Here is a 21,646-nt window from a genome sequence, read left to right on the forward strand (position 1 = left end):
AACAAATATTTATAGTAACAGTAAGGTAAGTCAAGTATAGCATCCATATGGTTGACCCACATACATTAAAAAAATCACACAGATTGTATTACATTTTAAGTAATATATCCATCCATTTTTGCTTTAAAAATTAAAGTAAATTAGTCTTCCATCCTGCATGGAGGAAGAAGGCCATGAGTCAAAGAATGCCGGAAAAGGCAAGGAAACAGATTTTCCCCTAGAGCCTCCAGAAACTCAACCCAACTGATGCTTGAATTTTGGCCCAGTGAGACCTGTGTCAGACTTCTAATCTACTGAAGTGTAAGATAATAAATTTGTGTTGTTTAAAAAAAACCTGCATTCTCTACACTACTTGATTTTACTTCAGTTATTCATGACTGAGAGTTTTTCAATATAAGCCTACCTAAATGTTACGACTCCTACACTGTAAAATTAAAAGATTTTATTTGCAAAACCATGGTTTCTAGTTTCCTAAATCTATTAATAGAGATAGTATAATTCCTCCTGAAATTATCTCAGAGCAATCATTCAACTTTTACAAGTTATAATCAGATAAAACTTTTAATTTTTAAATTATTTGCCAAAAGAAGCATATTTTGAAGCACTGTTGCCTAGCACCATCAGTTCCCCTTAACTGTTCTAATTTTCTAAAAAAAGAAAAAGAAAAAAGCCCTGTTGAGTGTCTATTTTTGCCAATATACTATAAAATTTAAACTCAGAAAATAAACATATTTAAAATTATACATGGTTTTGCTAAACATATGAATACTGAACCTCTGGTCAAAGCTGATAATCTGTGATTGAAATTAAACTTTATGACTTACTTTGTTGCTTTTTTTCTTTAGAATACATTTAAGACCTAAAATAATAAGTACCTAATAATAGTTTGCTAAATAAATGGAGACAAAAATACCTAACATACAAAATCAAAAATTTCTATGATACAAATAAAGAATATAAGAATAATTCTAGGCTCAGTGCACTAAAATTCCCCAAATATTAGACCATAGCAACCATATCTATACCATGTTCCTGGTCCCTTCTCCCCCATAACAACATTAGTTTGAATGAGATTTCCTTTCATGATTTGGACTGAAAGATTCCAGTCAGTTCTCACTAACAGACATGGTAGCTTTCTATGACGACAAGCCCACTGGCTAAGCAACTCAGTTTTAAGTGTAAGTGCATGTTGGGAGGGTAGGGAGCTACTAGAATGATGTTACAAAAAGAACATAAAGTAGATGTGCAAAAACAGAACAGGGATTCTAGAAAAAGAATTCAAGAAAAAAGGAAAGCAAGAGAGACATTTGCATACAGGGTATAAGTTTTTAAGCCGCTGCTTCCCAAACTTACACTGACAAAAACAATTTTGTGCAGATATCACATATTTATCTATACATATTTTGGAGATACTACACATGTTTTGGGAACTATTATTGTCAAGTTTTGGTATTTTGACAATGCATGCTTCATTAAGTGAACTGGGGAGTTAGTCCATCTTTTTAATGCTCTAAAATCACTTTGATGTCATGACAATTAAATGTTTTTTGAAAGTAAGAAAGAACTATGCTTAAATCTTTTAGAGAATGGACACTGTTTTCGTTAATGTTATGAAATTATTTCAATTTCTTTCATGTATGCTTGATTTTACAGGTTTACTATATCTTCCTGAATAACTTTTTTGTAATTTAACATTGATAATTTAAAGCATCAGATTTACTACACAAAATTATCTTATGGTTGTAAAATCTTCATCAGTAGTCATGACTTCATACAAATTCCATTTTATTAAGTTCGAAAGCTATTTTAGACATTCTCTCCAAACCGGTTATTTGCATCATCAAATCTAGTTTTTCTTTAATTAGACTATTTTAACGTTTACTCACATTTTTTTTATACAACCAACCTAAGAGATATAGAATTCAGTCCCTAATTTCTTCTCCCAAAACACAAGTTAACAAAGCAGGCTTCTGCTTCCAGGACGATGAAATAGATATACTTTTTCCTATTCCCTCCACTAAGTGAAACTAAAATCCTTGGACATTATATATAAAACAAACATAAAAAAAGATACCGAAACAGTAATATGAAAACAGGGCAGATAATTTTAAGTACCTTTGCACCTAAAAAAGACACAGTGGAAAGTTCCTTGAGTTTTCCTTTTGCCTCAAATATCCCAGAATTGGAGAAGCAAGCAAGTGGGAAATATCAAAAGGTGCAGGGAAAAAAAGAAAAGCCCCAAGGAAAGCATGTTCTCCCTAGCCAAAGAACAACCTAATCAGACAGAAAACTCTTAGACAATAACTGCTCTATTCCAGACAAACACCACTGAAAAAACTGTGGCTCCTCTTCAAACAAAAGCCAAGTAAGTAGCCCAGACTTGGCCTGGTGAGGCTATAAGGTGGCCATCTCAACAACCCAACTGGGGTAGTATTAGAGAAGACTAAGTAGGCTAAGTAGGGAGCCATGGTAATGGTGTCATTGGAGATCACCTAGAGAGCCTAGAATTCTACCTAGGCAGTAATAGGGTACTACTTACTCCCCTTCAAAGGAGACCTAGTAGAAAGTTTGGACTTTTACCACCACCCAGAGATGAGAAAACCACTTCCACTGCAGTGTCACTGGAGACCATATGAGGAATTGAAACTGCTACCCCCGCCCAGTGGTCACTACTGCTAAGGAAATAGCTCTAGATCTGAGTCTCCATTTCCATGGTCCAATATGTCGGGGAGTAGTTCTCAAAGACTGGGATTTCTTAAAAAGCACTAAGAGCTTTTGCTTATATCTATCAATATTTACATTAGAAAATAAAACAGAAAATTTTAAAATAAAGAAAACACAAGTACACACTCCATTGATCAGAACAATGACATCGTTACATGTCATGTAACGTCTCAAAAACTCCACTGTACACTCGTAAGTGAAAGAGAGTGAAAAAGGCAATAATTATGAAAACAATTTTGACCCTGTACATCCCCTCCAAGAGTGTCACAGATCCCTGAACCACACTTTGCTAACTGCTGCTACAGGGGATATTATAAACAAGTCCATAATTCAATGCAATAAATTATAAGGCATAGCTAGCGAGCAATAGTTAGAGCAGTGGGGAAGAAACAAACCACAGAAGGACTTGAAGACTCCATATGGTAAAAGTGTGACCCAAGGACCAGCATCCACACTTCTGGAAGCTTAGACATACAGAACCTCAACTCCCATCCTAGGTTAAATAAATCAGAATCTTCACTTGAACAAGACTTCAGGTGATTCATAAGTACATTAAAGCACAAGAACAGCAGTAAACTAAATAATAGAACTGGGACTTTATCCTATTCTGAAGGCAATAAAGAACTTAATATATTATGATAAATCATATACTATTTTTAGAAGAATTTGAATTAACATTCAAAGAAGGACATTTAACTTAAACAAGTAACTTTTGAGAGAATATTTTTCCAGTACAGTCACAACTACATAATATTCATCGTTTTTACAAATAATCTAATGTTTATTTTGAATCTCTTATAGATGTCAAAACTTCAAAATCAAATATATTTTTCAAATTATTTCATAACAAGAATCAACGTATATCAGTTTCAGCTTTTTGTTAACTTAAGTACCCTAAGATACTACCAGACCCCTAAATTTTCAACACTTTCTTCTCTCCCACCCATCTTCTATCTCCTTCTCAATTATTGAGCACTAATGTTTTTAGTACAAAAAGCAAAAAGAAGGCATTAGTTTTTGGTTTTCTCAACCAAAAAGTGAATGCCTTTTTAGCCAGTATTTTTACTAATGCCTAATACATGATCTTGCAGTGAGCAGGCACTCAGACAACAGTTGACCCATATGCACTAGGAAAAATGTGATGTGCTTCTCACAATGAATGTTAGAGTCAATACTACACAGAAGATAGTACAACTGAACACCACATGATGATGATGTTTTTTATTTGCTGAACATGACCTGGGATTTTCAGTTTTTTAAGGTTGCCAAGGTAACTGGCATCTTACAAACACTGAAGGATCCTACCTTTTAATATAGGAATCATTTTGTAATTTAGTGATGATGATTTTCAAAAACAGATATGACTGTCCAGAGACTCAAAAACTGATTAAAATAGTAAAATTGTTTCCAACAGGTTAAAGAGACATATTTACAGATGCAAAGAAAAATACTATAAACATTATGGAATACACAAAGGAAGAAAAAAAGTTGCTCTGAGATTTTCAACATATTCATAAAACTCTTTGTAGTTTTCAATATTTACTTATTTATTTATAATTTTTAAAAATCAGAATTAGGGAACATATAATTTCTTCCTTGTAAGGGAGAAGCAGGAACAATGAAGATCATCAATAAAACAGTAAGTTCACGAAGAAAAACCAATAACCAAGAGTTCATCAAGGCCATGGAGATGCATAGGAAATTTGCTAGAGAGCAAAGACATTTTAAATTTTAAAAAGCATCCAATAATTCATATTTCCCATTATTATCAACCTTGGGGCTAAGAGTCATAAAGAACATAACAGAATTAGAATTATCAATAGAAAATAGTGTTTTTATTTTTTACAAAAAGCAAATTATAGCAACTTCTGCATCTGCCCGGGACTATGGTTTACCTCATTCCCAATTCCACTCTTCCCACCACAACAGACACTCATCATACAGTAAATAACCTAATTTTTAATGTACTGAATTAGGTACACTGCTTGAAATAGATCATAAACTCATATGAAACTCACTAGATAATAAAGAAATACTTAAGTAAAAAAATTCCTAAATCCAGCAACAAATTTCAGAATCAGCAAAACTTGGGAAGCATGAAACACAGCATTTCAGATAACATTTTAACACTTGGATTTGTGTTTTGAAAACATCTCTGTAGCCTGAATATAGAGGATGGAAGAAACAGAGCAGAAGAGATCAGTTTCTAAAAGATGAGGGTTGGAACAAAAGCTGTGGTAATATCAGGAATGAAGGAGAAAGATGAAACTAAAATATTGAAATAGATTAGTAGAATTAACGTGCTGAATAACTATGCACTTAGGTTTTGAAATGAATACTTTATTTCCTTTGATTTTCCACATTCCTTTTTGAGATAAATATTGGCTTTGTTTTACAAAAGGGGAAACTGAGGCTCAAGTGAACAAGAACTTACATGACTACAACTTAGCTCTAACTAATAAAGGCTTATATAGTGAGAACTTAGCAGAGCACAGATCCAAATCCAGGTATTCAAAACCCAATTCAAACCACTTTAACACCCAGGTGCCTACAGGCATAAACAACTGAGTTTAACAATTTAATTAACCATAAGCAGTGAAACTATTATTCTGTTCTTCATCTTCTTGTCTATCCTTCATTAAAACTACAAAAAAAAAAAAAAAAAAAAACTCTATTACCATATGTCCCTCTAATGTCTATTAAAGTCAATCAGAACTTTGGAGCTGAACTCATGCCTGTAATCCCTGCACTTTGCCAGGCAGAGACAGGAGGATCGCTTGAGGCCAGGATCAAGATCAGTCTCCACAACAAATACAGACCCATCTCTACCAAAAAAAAAAAAGAAAGAAAAATTGGGAGGGCATAGTGGTGCTTGCCTGTAGTCCCACCTATTCAACAGGCTGAGGCAGGAGGATCCTTAGAGCCCAGGAGTTTGAGGCTGCAGTGAGCAATGATAGTGTCCCTGTCTTCCAGACTGGGTAACAGCAAAACCCTGGTTAAAAAACAACACAAGGGCCAGGCACGGTGGCTCAGGCTGCAATCCCAGTACTTTGGGAGGCCAAGGCGAGAAGATTGTCTGAGCTCGGGGGTTCGAGACAAGCCAGGGCAACTTGGTGAGACCTCATCTCTACAATAAATAAAAAAATAAGCTGGGCATGGGAGTGCACGCCTGTAGTTTCAGCTACTTGGAAGGCTGAGGAGGAAGGATCGCCAGAGTCCAGCAGGTCGAGGCTGCGGTGGCCACCAGCGTGCCACACTGCACTCCAGTCTGGACGACAGAGTAAGAATCCAACTCAAAAAAACAAACAAAAAAAATCTTTGGGCTTGCTTCATAAATATTTGGAGACAGAGTTTCATCATCTTCACACAATGTTAATGTCACTATAAGCAGATAGAGCAGGTTTGATGAGGGAGGATAATTAATAAAATTTATTTTGTGTGAAAGCACCAAGTTTGAAGTGCTCCTGGGATATTGAAATAGAGGCCAGTAGGTAGTAAAACATAATCTACAGTAGAGGAGGACTTGGGAGTGGAGCTTTGAATTTGGTGACCAAGGAAAGCACACCGAGAAAAGATGTAACTTATTTAACCAGGAAATTAAAAATGCTGACATTAATACAAAGTGTCTACACTTGACCCTCAGTTAGCTGGACTTTCAGGTTTGTGTATATAGATAACTGTGGCATTTAATTATGTCTTAAATATAACGCATAATATTATGGCTAAATTTTGAGTTATTAATTCCTCAAAGTAAGCCAAGTATAGCTTTAAATAATTTTTCTAACTTTGGTCTAAAAATGAGTGGAGTCAAGATTTAGGCAGGTTTTATATAAAATTATACAAACTAGGTACTCAGTAAAATACACACAGTAAAATAAAACTTGTTTTTCACTGTAAAAACTTAACATGCCATTTGTATTTTTTGCCAGACTCAATACTAAATGTTTTATATTGACTGTAGATAGACAAATATAGTTATACAGCTATATAACTTTTTTTCCTCCCCGTCTCTGTCTCCAAATATTTAGTAATCTTGCAAGTTAGATACAGTGATTCCTCAGTATCCATGGAGGACTGATTCCAGTATGATACCCCACAACAAGAACATCAAAATCCACAGATTTTCAAGTCCTTATATAAAATGGTGTAGTGTTTACATAAAACCTATACACAACCTCACCGTATACTTTAAGTCATTTCTAGATTATTTGTCATACCTAATCAATGTAAATGCTATGTAAATAGTTGTTATATCATATTCTTTAGGGAATAATAACAAGAAAAAAAAGTCTGTGCAACCATCTATTTTTTTTCTCTAGACTATTTTCCATCCCTTGGCTGAATCTACAGATAGATGCAGAACCCACCAATTTAAGGGGTGACTGGTGCTGTGTTATTTCCTTTGATTTACAGAACTGAAACTTACAAAGATGGTACCAACCTACTCAGGGTCACACAACTCTGGGTCTTTCTGATACAAATACATGTTTTTAAGCAATACACCAGTGGTCTTCAAACTTTTCTGTACTTGCATCCATTAAAGAAAAGAAATACACATGCCAACATAACATACTCTGTATACTTCACACAGTAATAGAATGAGCTAAAGTAAATCTAAGCACAAATTCTAATATGCTCCCTCCCCATCCACACACCTATGGAACTACAAGCCATTACATATGCTGTTGCACATTTTCAAAGACTACACAGCAGCCATCTATACAGGAATCTGGACTTTTTTTTCCCCTCTGAATATACACTACGGAGTACCTTGTCTTCTTTAAAACGCCAGCTTTTAATCTCCTATTCATTAAATATGTAGACAATAATGAGCTCATTTAACTTCTGTCTTCAGGGTTTAAATACCAAATAGTCGCTCTTTCTAAAAAAAATACCCAGTATTACCCTAAGTCCTATTGGTCCAACAGCCCTATCTTTGCCCTGGAGTCCTGTTTTCTACAATTCCCAATTGGGATTCTTCTCCAGCTCATTTCCATAAGACATTTGGGGGGAAAAAATGCCATTTAAAAAAAAAAACCTTCAAACATCACAATTTAATTTTTCTGTATAATACAGTTTGCGTTTTCATGAGACTAGGATTTAACGACAAATCCAATTTGGATGACCCTTGCATATCCCTTTAAACACACTTAAGTTGCCGCCTGAGGAATCATCAGATTCGTGACAAGAGCCACTTCCCGACCCCAGCTTCACCCCAGACCTCTCTACTCGCCCCTCACCCACCTACTCGCCAAAGCCCCAGGGCCGCCTGAGGACTGGCGCCCGGGAGGGAGGGGCCCGCTCGGGCTGCCAAGTTTCCCGCGGCTGGGGAGACCGGTGCCGCCAGCGGAGTGCGCGCGAAGATCCCGCCGGCCGCCCGGCCTGCCTGAGGGACCAAGTCTCTCGTCCCGGCCAGCGGGGCCAACCCCGGACACCGCCGCAGCTCTGCTGACTTTGTCGCTCCCAGGTGGGCTGGGGGGCGCAGGCAGCGGGAGTAGGGGGAATGAACCCTCGGGGCAAGGAAAAGCGACAGCGTGCGCCTTCACCCTACCGCCAACAAATCCAGATCTTCCTAAGGAACCCGATCGGCGGCGCTGTCGTGGTGCGACCGGACGTCAAGACCACCCTGAGGGTGTCTCGGCCTCGGTCAACTACCGTTGGCCCGCCGAGAACCGCACGCCTGCAGCCAGAGACCGCAGGAGCCCCGCCGCCCGGGCGCTCACCGCGGGACGGTCCGCGCCTGCGCCCCCCCGCCCCCCGCCCCACCCGGGACTCCGCCCGCGCCTGCGCAGTTCAGGTGTCTTGCGCCGCTTGTCTCCGAGAATATCCCGGAAGTGCCCCTGGGCGGGCGAGGGAAGCTGGTAGGCACGCGCAGATCGGCGACGGCAGACCGCGGGGGAGGCAGGTGATTTGCCTAAGTGAAAAGGGAAGATAACTGGGCGCCCCCGGCAACAGGTCGACGCATGCGTCCACCGGGCCGTCTGGCGGCCGGGAAGGGAAAGCCTACTGTACTGCCCGGGTAGGGGAAGGGGGAGAGTTATTTCCCGGAAGAGGCGGGGTCGCGTGGGCGAAGGCGCCGAATTCGAAGTGCTTGCTAGGAGGGGTTGACCGGGTAAGTCCCAGGGGGGCGGTGGAGAGAAGGCAGCTCTCCAGTCCTTCCACTGGTTCCTCTGACAGTCTGAGTTAGGGGCGAGCTCTGTGTTCGCCGCTCCTCCGAAAACACCTTCTGTGGCTTTTTTGAATAAGGTAGGAAGCCCGAACCAAGCCGTCGGGTAGCTAAGCGGCTCCTGCTTCCGGTGCCTGCTGTCCCGCGCCGGCTCTTCAGGTTAGCCCTGCTTGGGAGGCCCGCGTGTTCCCCGACCGTCTGTGCTCCGCCAAGGCCGCTGGGTCCGATCGTCCTTTCCCAGGGCACAGGGTGGGGATAACTGTCATGCCTCGATCATGGCCATCCGGGCGATCTCTCATTTGGGTGCTTTCCGTGTTAATGTTGTGGTTTGGAAATAGTTCTATTACAGTTACCTTAGAACATTGTAGCTTATGTACAGTCTTTCCCTCGCGCTAGCCTAGAGTGTAGTCAACCCCCTAAATAAATATCAGAACTAATGAGGTTTGACTTCCCTTGGCTTAGCTTTCGGTGCCCTTCTAACCCCACACTACCCCTTCGGAATTTGCTCAACCTTTGTGCTGATCTAGCTAAGTAACCTACTTTCCATACTCCAAAAATCTCAGTGGGGAGAAAAATGGCATTTACCACCATCTCACTCAACTCCCAAATAAATTGATGTTAAACCTCTGTACTCCAGTTATGGAATTCCTTCCATCAAAATCACTTTTTTAAAGTAAACAAATATATTCCTATTGTGGCCCTTGCCATGGATCAATGAAAAGTATGGCATAGTCAAAGTAGCCTAAAACATCTGGCCCAGGTAGTCTGTTGGTACCAATGGGAAGCACAGTTGGGTGTTTCCTACACAGATGTCACTTCCTTCAGGAAGGCTTTTTTGGTGCCCTAGACTAGGTGGGACACCTTTTTTATATACTACTGTAACTTGCTCTCTGTGCCTGCACGGGTCACATTGTTATAATGTCCTTTTTATCTGCAGTCTCACCCTACTAAGATTTCTAAATGCAGAGTTTGATCTTCCATTATTGTATCTCTAGCACCTGGAAGCATCCCTGGTAAATAATAGATACTTAATAAATATTTATTGATAAGTTAAACCTGGGTTATATTATGCCTCAACAATTAGGCTAAGTTTATTTTGAAAATAAAACTGAAAAAGCAGTAATTAGTGGAATTATGTGGTAAATCCCATACAGTACAATCTTGTACTGAAATAAAACTTTGTACCACCTTCCAATCTTTATATGACTATAGACTCATAAAAGTGGGAATGGGAAATTAAGTATTTTTTGCTTTATTTTTAGATAAATTTTCTAATATTTTTGCTTGAAGCGGAAATAAATTGGAAAACTTGATTTAATAAGATTTGTATTTTTGTATAAATTAAGCTACTGACTTTATGTTTAAAATTTGATACATTAGTGGAATTAACAGGGTTCTGTGTTTTTCTCACCTCATTCAGTTTTATAATTAACCAATAAAAGCTTATTAGCTTTTAAGGAAGTTTTAGGAGCATAAATTTGATTTATGAGCACCATATGGTTACATCAAAGGAATTGTTTTTGTTTTAACTGGAAGTGGATTCTTAAGCCCTTTTTTTAAGTTAGAAGTTTATGTTCTTCCTGCCAAGCAATAATTTCTGAAATGAAGTGGATTTTTTTTTTTAATTCCAAGCTACTAAAATTGATCTTGAGATGCAAAGGAATTCAAACATAGTAATTCATCTGGTTTAATCTCTTTTATTTTGTAGAAAGGTTAAATGTCTTCCCAAGGTCATGCAGGTAATGAGTAGTATATCCAAGACCAAAATTCTAGGCTTTCTATCCCACATGCAGTGCTTATAAAGTTGTTTGCTATATTCTACTTTGTTGATTCATATAAGTTACCTAAATAAATTAAAACGATTAATAGACATAAAGTTATTTGCTGTGTATTGTTCTGACATCATTGATTCACATAAGTATACTTGTGTCACAACTAATTGTTAAGACTTGTGAAGATGTTGAGAGACTCATCTTTTTATATGTAATATATATTGATTGTATGGCCAGAATGACATCAATAACATTATTACATTATAAAAGACTTGAGTTGGGACTCACCAAATCCCACATCACAAAAATTTCAAATTTTACTATATTAAAAAAATGCAAACCAAGGCAAAATTATACATAGGTTTTGGTGTAGTAATTTTAAATTTTAGTTAATACTGAGCTGTTTTCTTTCTTTCTTTCTTTCTTTCTTTCTTTTTTAGAAAGCAGGATTTATTAAGAAGTCAGAAAAGCTCCCACAGTGGGAGGGGACCCAAAGAGTTTGCCCAATGCTGAGCTATTTTCAAGTAACCTCATAAGTTAATTATGATCTCATGCAAGAACCATTTGTTCTATCTTTCCGTGTAAATATTATGATTTTATAAGTGTTCTTCAGAGAGAGCATGTATTTTTAAACTTAGATTGTACTTCTGTTGAAGAGAATCCTAAAGTATTTTAAAAGAGTGTATTACATTTAGGACACATAATTTTTTTATTATCATTTTTTACATTTTATAACTGTAAAATAACATCATAAATGAAGAAAATCAACTTGTGACAAAAAAAAGTTGTGTCATCTGTAAGGAAATTTACTGTCCATTGCAAGAATGATGAAGATTTTAGGTTTTTAGACAAGATCACTCTGATTTGTGTGGGAAGAATGATTATGTGTGTGTGGAGGGGAGTGGTAAAAAGTGAAAGGAGGCCAGTTAGGAGACTGTTACAGTTATATACAAGCAATACTCAGAGTATCATTAGAAATGGGAATCTAGGGTATATTTTGGAGATAGAGGGATTGATGATCAGTTTCCTGTTGGGGAACAAAGTAAAGACTCAAGAATGACTGCTAGGTTTTTGGCCTGAGTAACTGGGTATTTGGGAAAAACTAGGGGTAGAATCAAGAGTTAGGTGCATCTATTATGCATCCTTGTGAAGATAACAACCTGGCAATTAGATATTCTAGACAAGAGCTCAGGGAGCTGTCAGGTGATATGGGGTAAATAATATTAAAGAAGGACAGGAGAGTGAAGCAAAATTCTAATTTCCATGCCTACCCTCAATTTTTAAAATATTGTTGCTTGGCATAATCTTAAACTATTATTTTTTAGTTAAAATAGTGAAGGCTGTATAAAGATTTGCAGTAGTAATTCAAGAAGGTCTAATAGAAGTTTATTAACAATAAGTTACTAAGAAGGACAAAGTATCCATTGGGGTGTGTCATAAAGAGGGTCACTTATAAAAATGTCTCTTTTATTCCTATCATTCAAAGAAAAAAATGGAAAATAATCTTATGTCATGATAGCACTTAGCAGAGCATTACTGTTTTGTAGAAGTACGCTTGGGGAACAAAAGAGAGACTAATTTTTTTCCAAATTAGTTTCAATAGTTATATGGGGAGTGTAGGTTAAGATGCCAAAGTGGTTTAAAAGGCTTTGAGATAGACTAAAGAATATGGTAACCAGAAGGATTGGCAACTAAAATGTCACATAACTAAGGCAAAGTGAAGAAGAGAACACTTTAGCACAGAAGTAGTAACTCAAGTTTTATTTTCGGGAAACCAACAGAATTTTTTTAAGTAGTAACTCAAGTTTTATTTTCTGGAAACCAACAGAAATTTTTTACAGACTTTTTTTTTTTGGCCTGTGGTATTGATACTAGTTGTGTTTAAGTAGGCATTATTAAAGCTGTGTAGTCGTTGCTCAACATTTTAAAAGCATAGCCAAAATAGATGTACTGGGTAGACCTAGTTAAACAATGTTTAACTACCATGGCTCCTTGGCTCAGCCTGTAATCCCAGCACTTTGGGAAGCTGAGGCGAGTGGATTGCCTGAGCCCACGGGTTCGAGACCAGCCCGGGCAACTTGATAAGACCTCCTCTCTATAATAAATTAAAAAAAGAAAAAGAAATTAGCCTGGAGTGGTAGCGCACCTGTAGTTCCGGCTACTTGGAAGGCTGAGGCAGAAGGATCTGGAGCCCAGCAAGTCGAAGCTGGGGTGGCCATGAGTGTGCTACTGCTCTCCAGCCTGGTCGACGGAGTGAGACTCCAACTCAAATAATAATAATAATAACTACCATTGGTAGCTGTTTTATAACATAACCACTGTTAGTCACTCTTTAAACCAGGTTTAGTTATGACAGAAGAAACTAATGTGAAAAATTGTTTCAACTGTAATAATCATGTTATGTTAAATATATTATTTGTGGATTTCGTTAGAAATTCTTTTGCTTAAGAGATCCTTAATAGAAACAGTTTTGGACTCATTTTTTTAGACACGGTGGCCCCTTAGTGTATAATACATTCCATTAGGCTCTACAGAATGATCCTAATATTGAAATACTTAGAGCAGCGATTCCCCAATGTTTTTGGCATCAGAGACGTATTTCGTGAAATACAATTTTTCCGTCGACGGGGATGGGAGGTGAGGGGGGATTATCGCGCATTAGATTCTCATAAGTATCACGCAACTTAGATGTGCAGTTCACAGTAGGATTCGTGCTCCTAGGGGATGAATGCTGCCATTGATCTGACAGGAAGCAAGAACTCCGCTGTACAGCCGGGTACCTGACAGACCATGGAGTCGTACCAGTCCGCTGGTCTGGAAGTTAAAGACCCCTGACTACAGTTTGTAAAATCAAGAAGCTACCTCATTAGTATTTCCCTGATTTTTGTTTGTTTGTTTGTTTTTTGTTTATACCCTAAGCCTCAGAAGAAATACAATTTACATCACAGTCCTATGTATGTATATATACATATATACATATATATATATAAATGTGTTAATGTATGCCATCAAAAACGACACTGCGGTAGGTGGCGTTCATTTACATATGTGTAGTTAACTTATGTAATTAAACATTAGAAACAGTAGGAATGATTGAACTGGAAGGTTCAGAGAAAAGATGTGCCCTGCCCACTTCCCAATGACTAGTTTCTAGGCAATCTGAAGGAAACCAGAAAATGTGAATTTCTCTTCCCTCAAAAAGCTATGCTGAAGTAATATTTAACATTAAGGGAACTGTAAATTAGCAAGACATTGCTTTTTTATTTGACTCATGAATTATTTACAGATTTGTCACAGTTTAAGCAAGAAACAAACCATCTAAAATGTTTCAATTTTATTTTTCCAACTCCTTACAGTTAGGGCCACATTTCTTAAACTCTTTCTTTTTAATTTGAAAATAAATGTATGTGTGTGATATTTTAAAAATGAAACAGCTCAAAGGGCTATATTTTGAAGAGTCATTCTTGCCATCCCTGAACTGCTGTTGACCCTAATACATAACCCGTTTCATACTATCTTCATTTTAAAACCGGTTTTTATCAGTATAGGTAATTCTCTCCTGTTGTTTCATTTGCTGTATCATCTAATCCATTGTTTGAACATGCCATCATTTCCTTAAGTAGTCCTCTATTGATTGAGACTTGATTCTTGTCAGTATCTTATAAACAATACTACAGTGAATACTGCTATATATAAAACTGTGCTCACTTAGTAGCATATCTTTAACTTTTTATAAGAGTTATTGCGAAACCAGACAGTAATCTGCGTTTGAAATTTTGACCACTAGGATCAGGGTCACATGTAAATGCTAGAGTCGGGGTCACATGATAACAAAAATGTTTCTCCAGAGAGAGGAATTGCATAATCTATTTCAATAGCAATCTATTCCAGTAACCAACGTGAGTCATAAAAGGAAAGCAAAACTATCAAGAACTTTCCTCTCAACCAGTGTTTCTGGAGTTTTATTTGTTCTGATGGTTAATCCTATAAAAAAATTCTCCCTTCTTTAATGCCTTAGAGAATATGTCCCCACTCTTTGTGAATTAATTCCGAGTCTATGCCACAATGCTACATTCAACCTGTGGACTTCATGATGTGAAATAGACGATATTAGCTCTGGGCTACCATTAACTATCAGAGGCTTTCTTCTTTGTGTTTAAATCTGTTTGTTTTTTTTTTAAAGTGACATCTGTGAATATTTTTGTACTTTATGAAATGAGTGCACATAGTGGCTGGCACTAGCCACATTGTAAAATTAAGATTCAGAAAAACAGAGAAAAAGCAAAACTTACAGCATTTATCTTCTTTGCACCCATCTGCATTTCAAGGAAATTTACTTTTAGAAAGAACAGACAGTACAGTACATTTTTTTTTTTTTTATAGAAAGCAGGATTTATTGAGAGAACAGAAAAGCTCCCACAATGGGAGGGGATCCGAGGGGGTTGCCCAATACAGTACTTTTTATTCAAAAGGTGTCTACATAAAGGTAATAACTTTTGACTTAATATATTTTTGTCTTCTACCTTGTGCTTTTGGACTAAATAAAAGTCATTATTCAGAGAATAATACTCTGGGTTGTATTTATATAGTCAGACTGAATCTGCATTGAAAATGCTACATAATACCTTTATCAAATAATACAAGAAAAAAACAGATATAAATGTCTAATATGGAAAAACTTCCCTATAAAAAATACCAAAGCAGGTAACAATAGTGGAAATTAAGCCAATTTTGTTTTTAAAATGTTATGTACACAGAAAAAAGTTTAACATCAGTCTTCTTTGGATGGTGGAACTGTACTAGATGATGTAAGATTTTTTCAATTGTTTTTTGTCTGTTTCACAATGTATAACCTTGCAATTTAAAAAACCAGTGGCCTTTTAAAGAAGATAATTCCATATTCCTCCAACTCTACATTTTCTGCCTCTTGTTTCTTCTTCCCTCAATTTTCCATCAATGTTTTTCTTTATTAACCCCCTTTCCTTCCTTCTTTCCTTTCTTCCTTCCTTCTTTATCTTTTTTTTTTTGAGTTGGGATCTTACTCTGTCACCCAGGCTGGAGTGCAGTGGAACAATCACAGCTCACCACAACCTTGACCTCCTGGGCTCAGATGATCCTTCTGCCTCAGCCTCCCAAGTAGCTGGGACTACAGATGTGCGCCACCATGCCCAGCTAATTTTTTCTTTTTGTAGAAAACGAGGTCTTGCTGTGTTACCCAGGCTGGTCTTGAACTTCTGGGCTCAGTTCTGTCACCTCAGCTTTCCTAAGTACTGGAATTACAGGCATGAGCCACTGTGCCCTGCAACCCCCTGATTTCTTTCATTTATTTACTTTTTCCCATGATTTCTTGCTTTTGTTTTTCTTGGTTATGATAGAAAACTAGTCCCATTCTCTCTCTAGGTATATAAATCAAGAAGACAAAAATGATTTACAGCATCTTTGCATTTCTTTGCATTTCTACCCTTCCTGCATCCTTGTTTTTAGCTAGAAAAAAGCCAGTTACTACCATTTTTAGTGTTTCGGTGTTCTCGATACATTTTTGAGAAGTTGACTAAAGAAAGAAATAAGAATTCTCCATTTGTCAATTGTTTCAAACTAGTTCATGATATATTGTTTGAATTTCCATTCTGAGCTTCTGTTTCTTTTAACAGTGTTTTGTGAATAGTGTTTCACATAACAGCAGATAATCACCAAAATGGGAGTGAATGACTTGTGGCAAATTTTGGAGCCTGTTAAGCAACATGTTCACTTGTATAATCTTGGAGGGAAAACCATTGCAGTTGATCTGAGTCTCTGGGTGTGTGAGGCACAGACAGTCAAAAAAATGATGGGAATTGTTATGAAGCCCCACCTCAGGTATAGTAAAAACTCTTAAAGTATAAATGTATGGTTCTATAAATAGTGTTAGTGTTTTCTTTATTTTTGTTTTCATTCTTTTACATTTGAGATTTTAAAATATGTTTAACATGTCTAGATCTGCCATCTTTATGCTGATGACTCACGATTTATACCTCTTATCCTTTGAACTCCAGGCTCACATATCTAGCTCCTACTTAACATATGCACTAGGATGCTTCAGTTACTAGAAACTAGAAATTTGGGAGATATTGTCTCCCCGTTTTACCTTTCCAACTCCATCCACTCCATCAGTAAAATTTGCTAGTTCTTTTAAAATATACTTTGTGTTCACACATTTCTCTCAAAGTTCAGAGGTACCACCTTAGTCTATGCCAACCTCATCTGTCATCTGTACTGCTGAAATGCCATCTTCACTAGTTTCCCTTCCTCTGCTCTTGACCTCGTCCTCCATATCATTTGCCACATAGCAGTTAGAATAAGCATAAATCTCTCTTGCTTAAAAATGTTCAACGGTTTTCCACTCTACTTAAAAGTCTTATAAATAAAATGTTATCGCATATAACATTGTTGATATTAGTCTAATATTCTTACCTTTATGTCATACTGCTGTTTTCACTTTTGCTATCAATATATGATGTTTAATATACTACTAATTTATATGTTTTAGGAACTTATTTTTTCGTATCTCATATTTAACACAAATGGATGTAAAACTGGTGTTTGTTATGGAAGGGGAGCCACCAAAGCTGAAAGCTGATGTCATAAGCAAGAGGAATCAGATTCGATATAGGACTTCTGGAAAAGCATGGTCTCAGAAAACAGGGAGGTCACATTTTAAGTCAGTCTTAAGAGAGGTGAGCATTCAGATTTGATTCAATAATTCTGATTTGAATTAAAGAGTACATTTTACTCTAATAAAGTTTGTCATCTGTAATACTCATTAACCTTACTGTGACTAGAATGCCAATATGGATAGAGAAAATGTTTTACAGTGAAACTGGCTAGAGTTCAAGTCCTGGCACTGGCATTTAGAAACTTAGAGACATTGGACATGATGTGGAACCTATCTCTACCTCATTTCTTACCCTGTAAAATAAGAATAGTAATACTCTGCAGGGATGTGATAAAAATTAGAGAAAATATATCAAAAACAGCTATTACCTAATAGGAACTTGATTGTGTTACCTTTTATAACATCTATATCACTTAAAGAATTCTCAGAATACATGAGATCTCATTAATTCATACTTCACTCATTCAGAATTCATGATAGCTCATATATAGAGTATGGCTTCCCGTAGGGCTTTTAATTTTTAAGACTAATTATTGTTGTGTTACAATGTACTATTTATAGAATACTTTTGATATTGTTATATTTTATATTTTTATAAAATTAAGAAAGAAGAGAAAGCACCTGTAATAAAATACATGTAATTGTTAAGCTTTTAAAATTTCTTTTCAAATGTATATGTTTTTAAAGAGTTGCAATGGTACATATAATTTTTAACTTGGGCTTTTCATTTAACATATCATATCCAAATTTCCCTGTTGCCACATTCTATTCAAAATCATAACCTGTGATAATCGTGCAACATGTATGAAGTTATGAATTATTCCCGATTGTATATATTATTTGCCTTTTTAGTTTTTCTCTATTATACATGAAATTATCAGAAACATTTCTTGTGTATAAAACTTTTTCTTGTCATTCGTGATTTTTAGAAACAATGTCTTCCTGTGTCTCCCAAGCTTGAGTGTGCAGTGGCAATCATAGCTCACTGCAGCCTCCAACTCCTAGGCTTAAGGGATCCTCTCACCTCTCACAACAGTTGTGTACAACAATAAAGATCTTTCATTTAATATATATTGATCTTTTAATGGTGGAATTAAACATTTCACCTATTTTTAGTCCCTCTTTAGGTAATGGTTATCATGTCCTTTACTTACTTTTTGAAGTTTTAATATTTCTTCTGTTCAACTTTGTTTTTCTTTTTCTTTTTGGGAGTGGGGGAGAGACAGAGTAGGTTTATTAAAGAATCCATAGACAGAACAGCCCACATGCATCACTGGGGTTTCAGATGGAAAATAAAGCAAGTTTATTGAAATGAGAGAGAACAGGCTGTTCCATAGGCAGAGCAGCTTGGGCTGGTCTATGGAAAGATCAGCAGCCTTACAAGTTTTTAATGTATTAAGGTATAAACATTTTATCATATTTGAATATATTTCCTTGTTTTTCTTTTTAATTTTGCTTAGAAATTAAATTTTTCTCTTTTAAAATTCTGTCTATTTTCTATCCTTACATGATTTTTAAAAATAGTTTTTAGGTAGTGAATATTTCACCTTAATGATTATCAATAGTTGAAGAAAATATCTACAAAAATGTCCATCTCTTAAGAATGTTGATCCATTCCTGTCTTTATTGCAGTGATTATGGTGTTCTCAGGCATTTTGTGTAGCTCAGTGTTGTCTATTATTCATTCTCTCTTTTTTTAAATTTTCAAGCAAGGTTTATTAGAGAAAGAAGAAAAGAGAGGTATTATTCATCTTCATATTTCTGTACTCACAGTCATTAGGCCCTATTCCTAATCCACTGCCATCTTTTAGATATTAGGATGAAAAGTACAAATTACTCCCTCCTCAACATCATCTCTTCCCCTACACAATAGAGACATAGCATAAGAAAAATTGCAACCAGCTCATAGCAAATTTAGTACTGGTTCTTTGAAAAAGTTTTCATGACAAATGGCACAGCAAATGGAAATACTGTTTATTAAGAAAGATACTTTTTATCTAGGGATAAGATAGAGGTAACACCTGTAACAAAACTGTCTTCCTAAAGTTACATGGCCAGAGTCTTGAAAAGTAATTGTTTACAACATGGTACTTTTGTCTTTTTGAACCTTGTTCACACTTATGCATTAGCTGGCAGAGGTTTTTATTATGTAATATAGCATGCAAGTGATTAATCAGTCAAAACAAGACATTCTATCAGTGTCTAGAAGCTGCAAGTAGTCTTTTTTGTTTCTCTTACCATACTCAGTGTTATTCAATACAGAGAAAATGATATATGACATGAAATAATGAGCTAGGCTGTAAGGCTAAATTACAAACTTCTCAGCTGGGTTAAAATCATAACCCAAAGAGAACTCACAGCAGATTATTTGTACATCAGCCAAATGATATAATCATCCTGCATAGACATTTGTTTTCCTAGAAGGACATTGATAACTGACCGCTATGCAGTTACCTACAATATGAGAGTTAAATTGTACAGGGAAGGCAAGATGAGAAAAAGAAGAAAACTTTAAGGCCTCAAGCCCAAACTGTTTAATAGCATCTTCTTTGGAAGCACTCATATTGGGTTGACCATCACGTGGGAAAAGTTATGGTAGTCTTACAGATGTAAATCTTAATGTGATGAATTATTATTTAAAGATATTTCTAAAATCTGAAGATAGTAGCATGGAGCAAAACAATGAAAAGTAAATATGGATTACTTTGTAATTGACATTAAAAATCTTAACTTTTTATTACAGAAAATTTTAAATCAATACAAAAGTAGCTCATCACTAATCTTAAATAATTACTAACTAACTGCTCGTCTTGTTTTATCTACCTGCTTCCTTACGCCCTCATTACTTTGAAGCAAAATCCCAGCCATAATGTTGTTTCACTCTCAATAGTTCAGTACTTTTCCCTAAATGATGAATCTTAAAAAATAAAAAGAAACGTATCCCTAACCACAATGTAATTTTTATCACACCTAAGCATTTAGCACTCATTCCTTAATGCCATCAAGTATTCATTATTCAAATTTCCAAGTGTTTTTTCTTAAATATACTTAAAACACCTAAATAGCTACTATTAATATTTATAATATAAAAGTAAATTAAATACTGAAGAAATTAGCAATAAAAACATTCTTTAGCTTCTTGCATCTACTTTTTGTTTTCAGTGCCTCGATATGCTAGAATGCTTAGGAATCCCCTGGGTTCAAGCTGCTGGGGAAGCTGAAGCCATGTGTGCTTACCTGAATGCTAGTGGTCGTGTTGATGGCTGCCTCACCAATGATGGGGATGCCTTCCTTTACGGAGCCCAGACTGTTTATAGGAACTTCACTATGAATACAAAGGTATCTTTTCCTTTATCTTTTTCGGAATATGTTTACAAATTTCCTTTTTTAAATGGCTAATTGAATGAAACAGTACATGTAAAATGCTTACTGCAATGCCTGACACATAGCAGTTGCTGAAAAAAATGTTTACTATTATTAAAAAATTATTGCCACATAGTTCATTGTCTTCAAAATGTGAATTTATCTCCTAAAAACTTGTTTGTTTTACATGGTTTAAATCTAAATCAGTTTTAATACTACATTACAAAATTGCATATGAAATGTATTGCTTTGACCTAGAATTTCCAGTTTCAGTATTTCATCCTCAAAAACATTTCCAAATATGTAAGACGAGATGTACAAAGATGTTTATTATAGCATTATTAATAATTACAAAATGTGGCAAATAGTCAAAATTTGCTCATTGATACAGAAATGGTTAAATATAGTCATGATTCTCAGCCAGGGAGATATTGCCAGAGGAGATTTTGGTTGTAACAATTCAGAGTTGAGCAAGGAAAATTATACACATTTTGTAGATTGGGGCCAAGCAGGCTAAACCTCCTGCCAGACAATTCCATTGTCCCTCCCAAAATGCTACTAGTGTGCCTCCATTGAGAAACACTGCATCAGAGTCCATATTATATAATATATATTATTGACATAAAAGATGTCCAGACATATTAGTGAAGAAAAATGTTGCAAAATGGTGCTTGTTTTTTTTTTTTGAGTTGGAGTCTCACTCTGTTGCCCAGACTGGAGTGCAGTGGCCGCTCCCGGCCACCGCAGCCTCGACCTGCTGGGCTCCGGCGAACCTCCCAAGTAGCCGGAATTACAGGCATGCGCTACCACGCCCAGCTGATTTTTTTGATTTATTGTAGAGATGAGGTCTCGCTGCCCAGGCGGGTCTCGAACCCGCGGGCTCAGGCAATCCACTCACCTCAGCCTCCCAAAGGCACGGGATTACAGACTGAGCCACCCAGCCCGGCTGCAAAATGGTGCTTTTATGTA

The 21,646-nt window shown here is 36.5% G+C and overlaps 2 protein-coding genes across 2 annotated transcripts in view; one reads left to right on the forward strand and one right to left on the reverse strand.

The window, feature by feature from the left end:
* SMC6 (structural maintenance of chromosomes 6) overlaps positions 1-8,463 on the reverse strand; it is a 98,059-nt gene extending 89,596 nt beyond the window's left edge. The window contains exon 1 of the mRNA XM_008057485.2: positions 8,276-8,463. The gene's annotated coding sequence lies outside the window, so the exon portion shown is untranslated. The remainder of the gene's footprint in view (positions 1-8,275) is intronic.
* A 285-nt stretch (positions 8,464-8,748) lies between these two features.
* Positions 8,749-21,646, forward strand: part of GEN1 (GEN1, Holliday junction 5' flap endonuclease) — a 29,322-nt gene continuing 16,424 nt past the window's right edge. Inside the window, exons 1-4 of the mRNA XM_008057487.1 lie at positions 8,749-8,836; positions 16,314-16,518; positions 17,189-17,375; positions 20,477-20,653. Coding sequence (XP_008055678.1) covers positions 16,358-16,518; positions 17,189-17,375; positions 20,477-20,653 — 525 coding nt within the window. The 5' untranslated portion in view covers positions 8,749-8,836; positions 16,314-16,357. The remainder of the gene's footprint in view (positions 8,837-16,313; positions 16,519-17,188; positions 17,376-20,476; positions 20,654-21,646) is intronic.

Source organism: Carlito syrichta, unplaced genomic scaffold, assembly GCF_000164805.1.
Source record: "Carlito syrichta isolate Samal-C Ts95f unplaced genomic scaffold, Tarsius_syrichta-2.0.1 Scaffold303031, whole genome shotgun sequence".
Taxonomy (NCBI): Eukaryota; Metazoa; Chordata; class Mammalia; order Primates; family Tarsiidae; genus Carlito; species Carlito syrichta.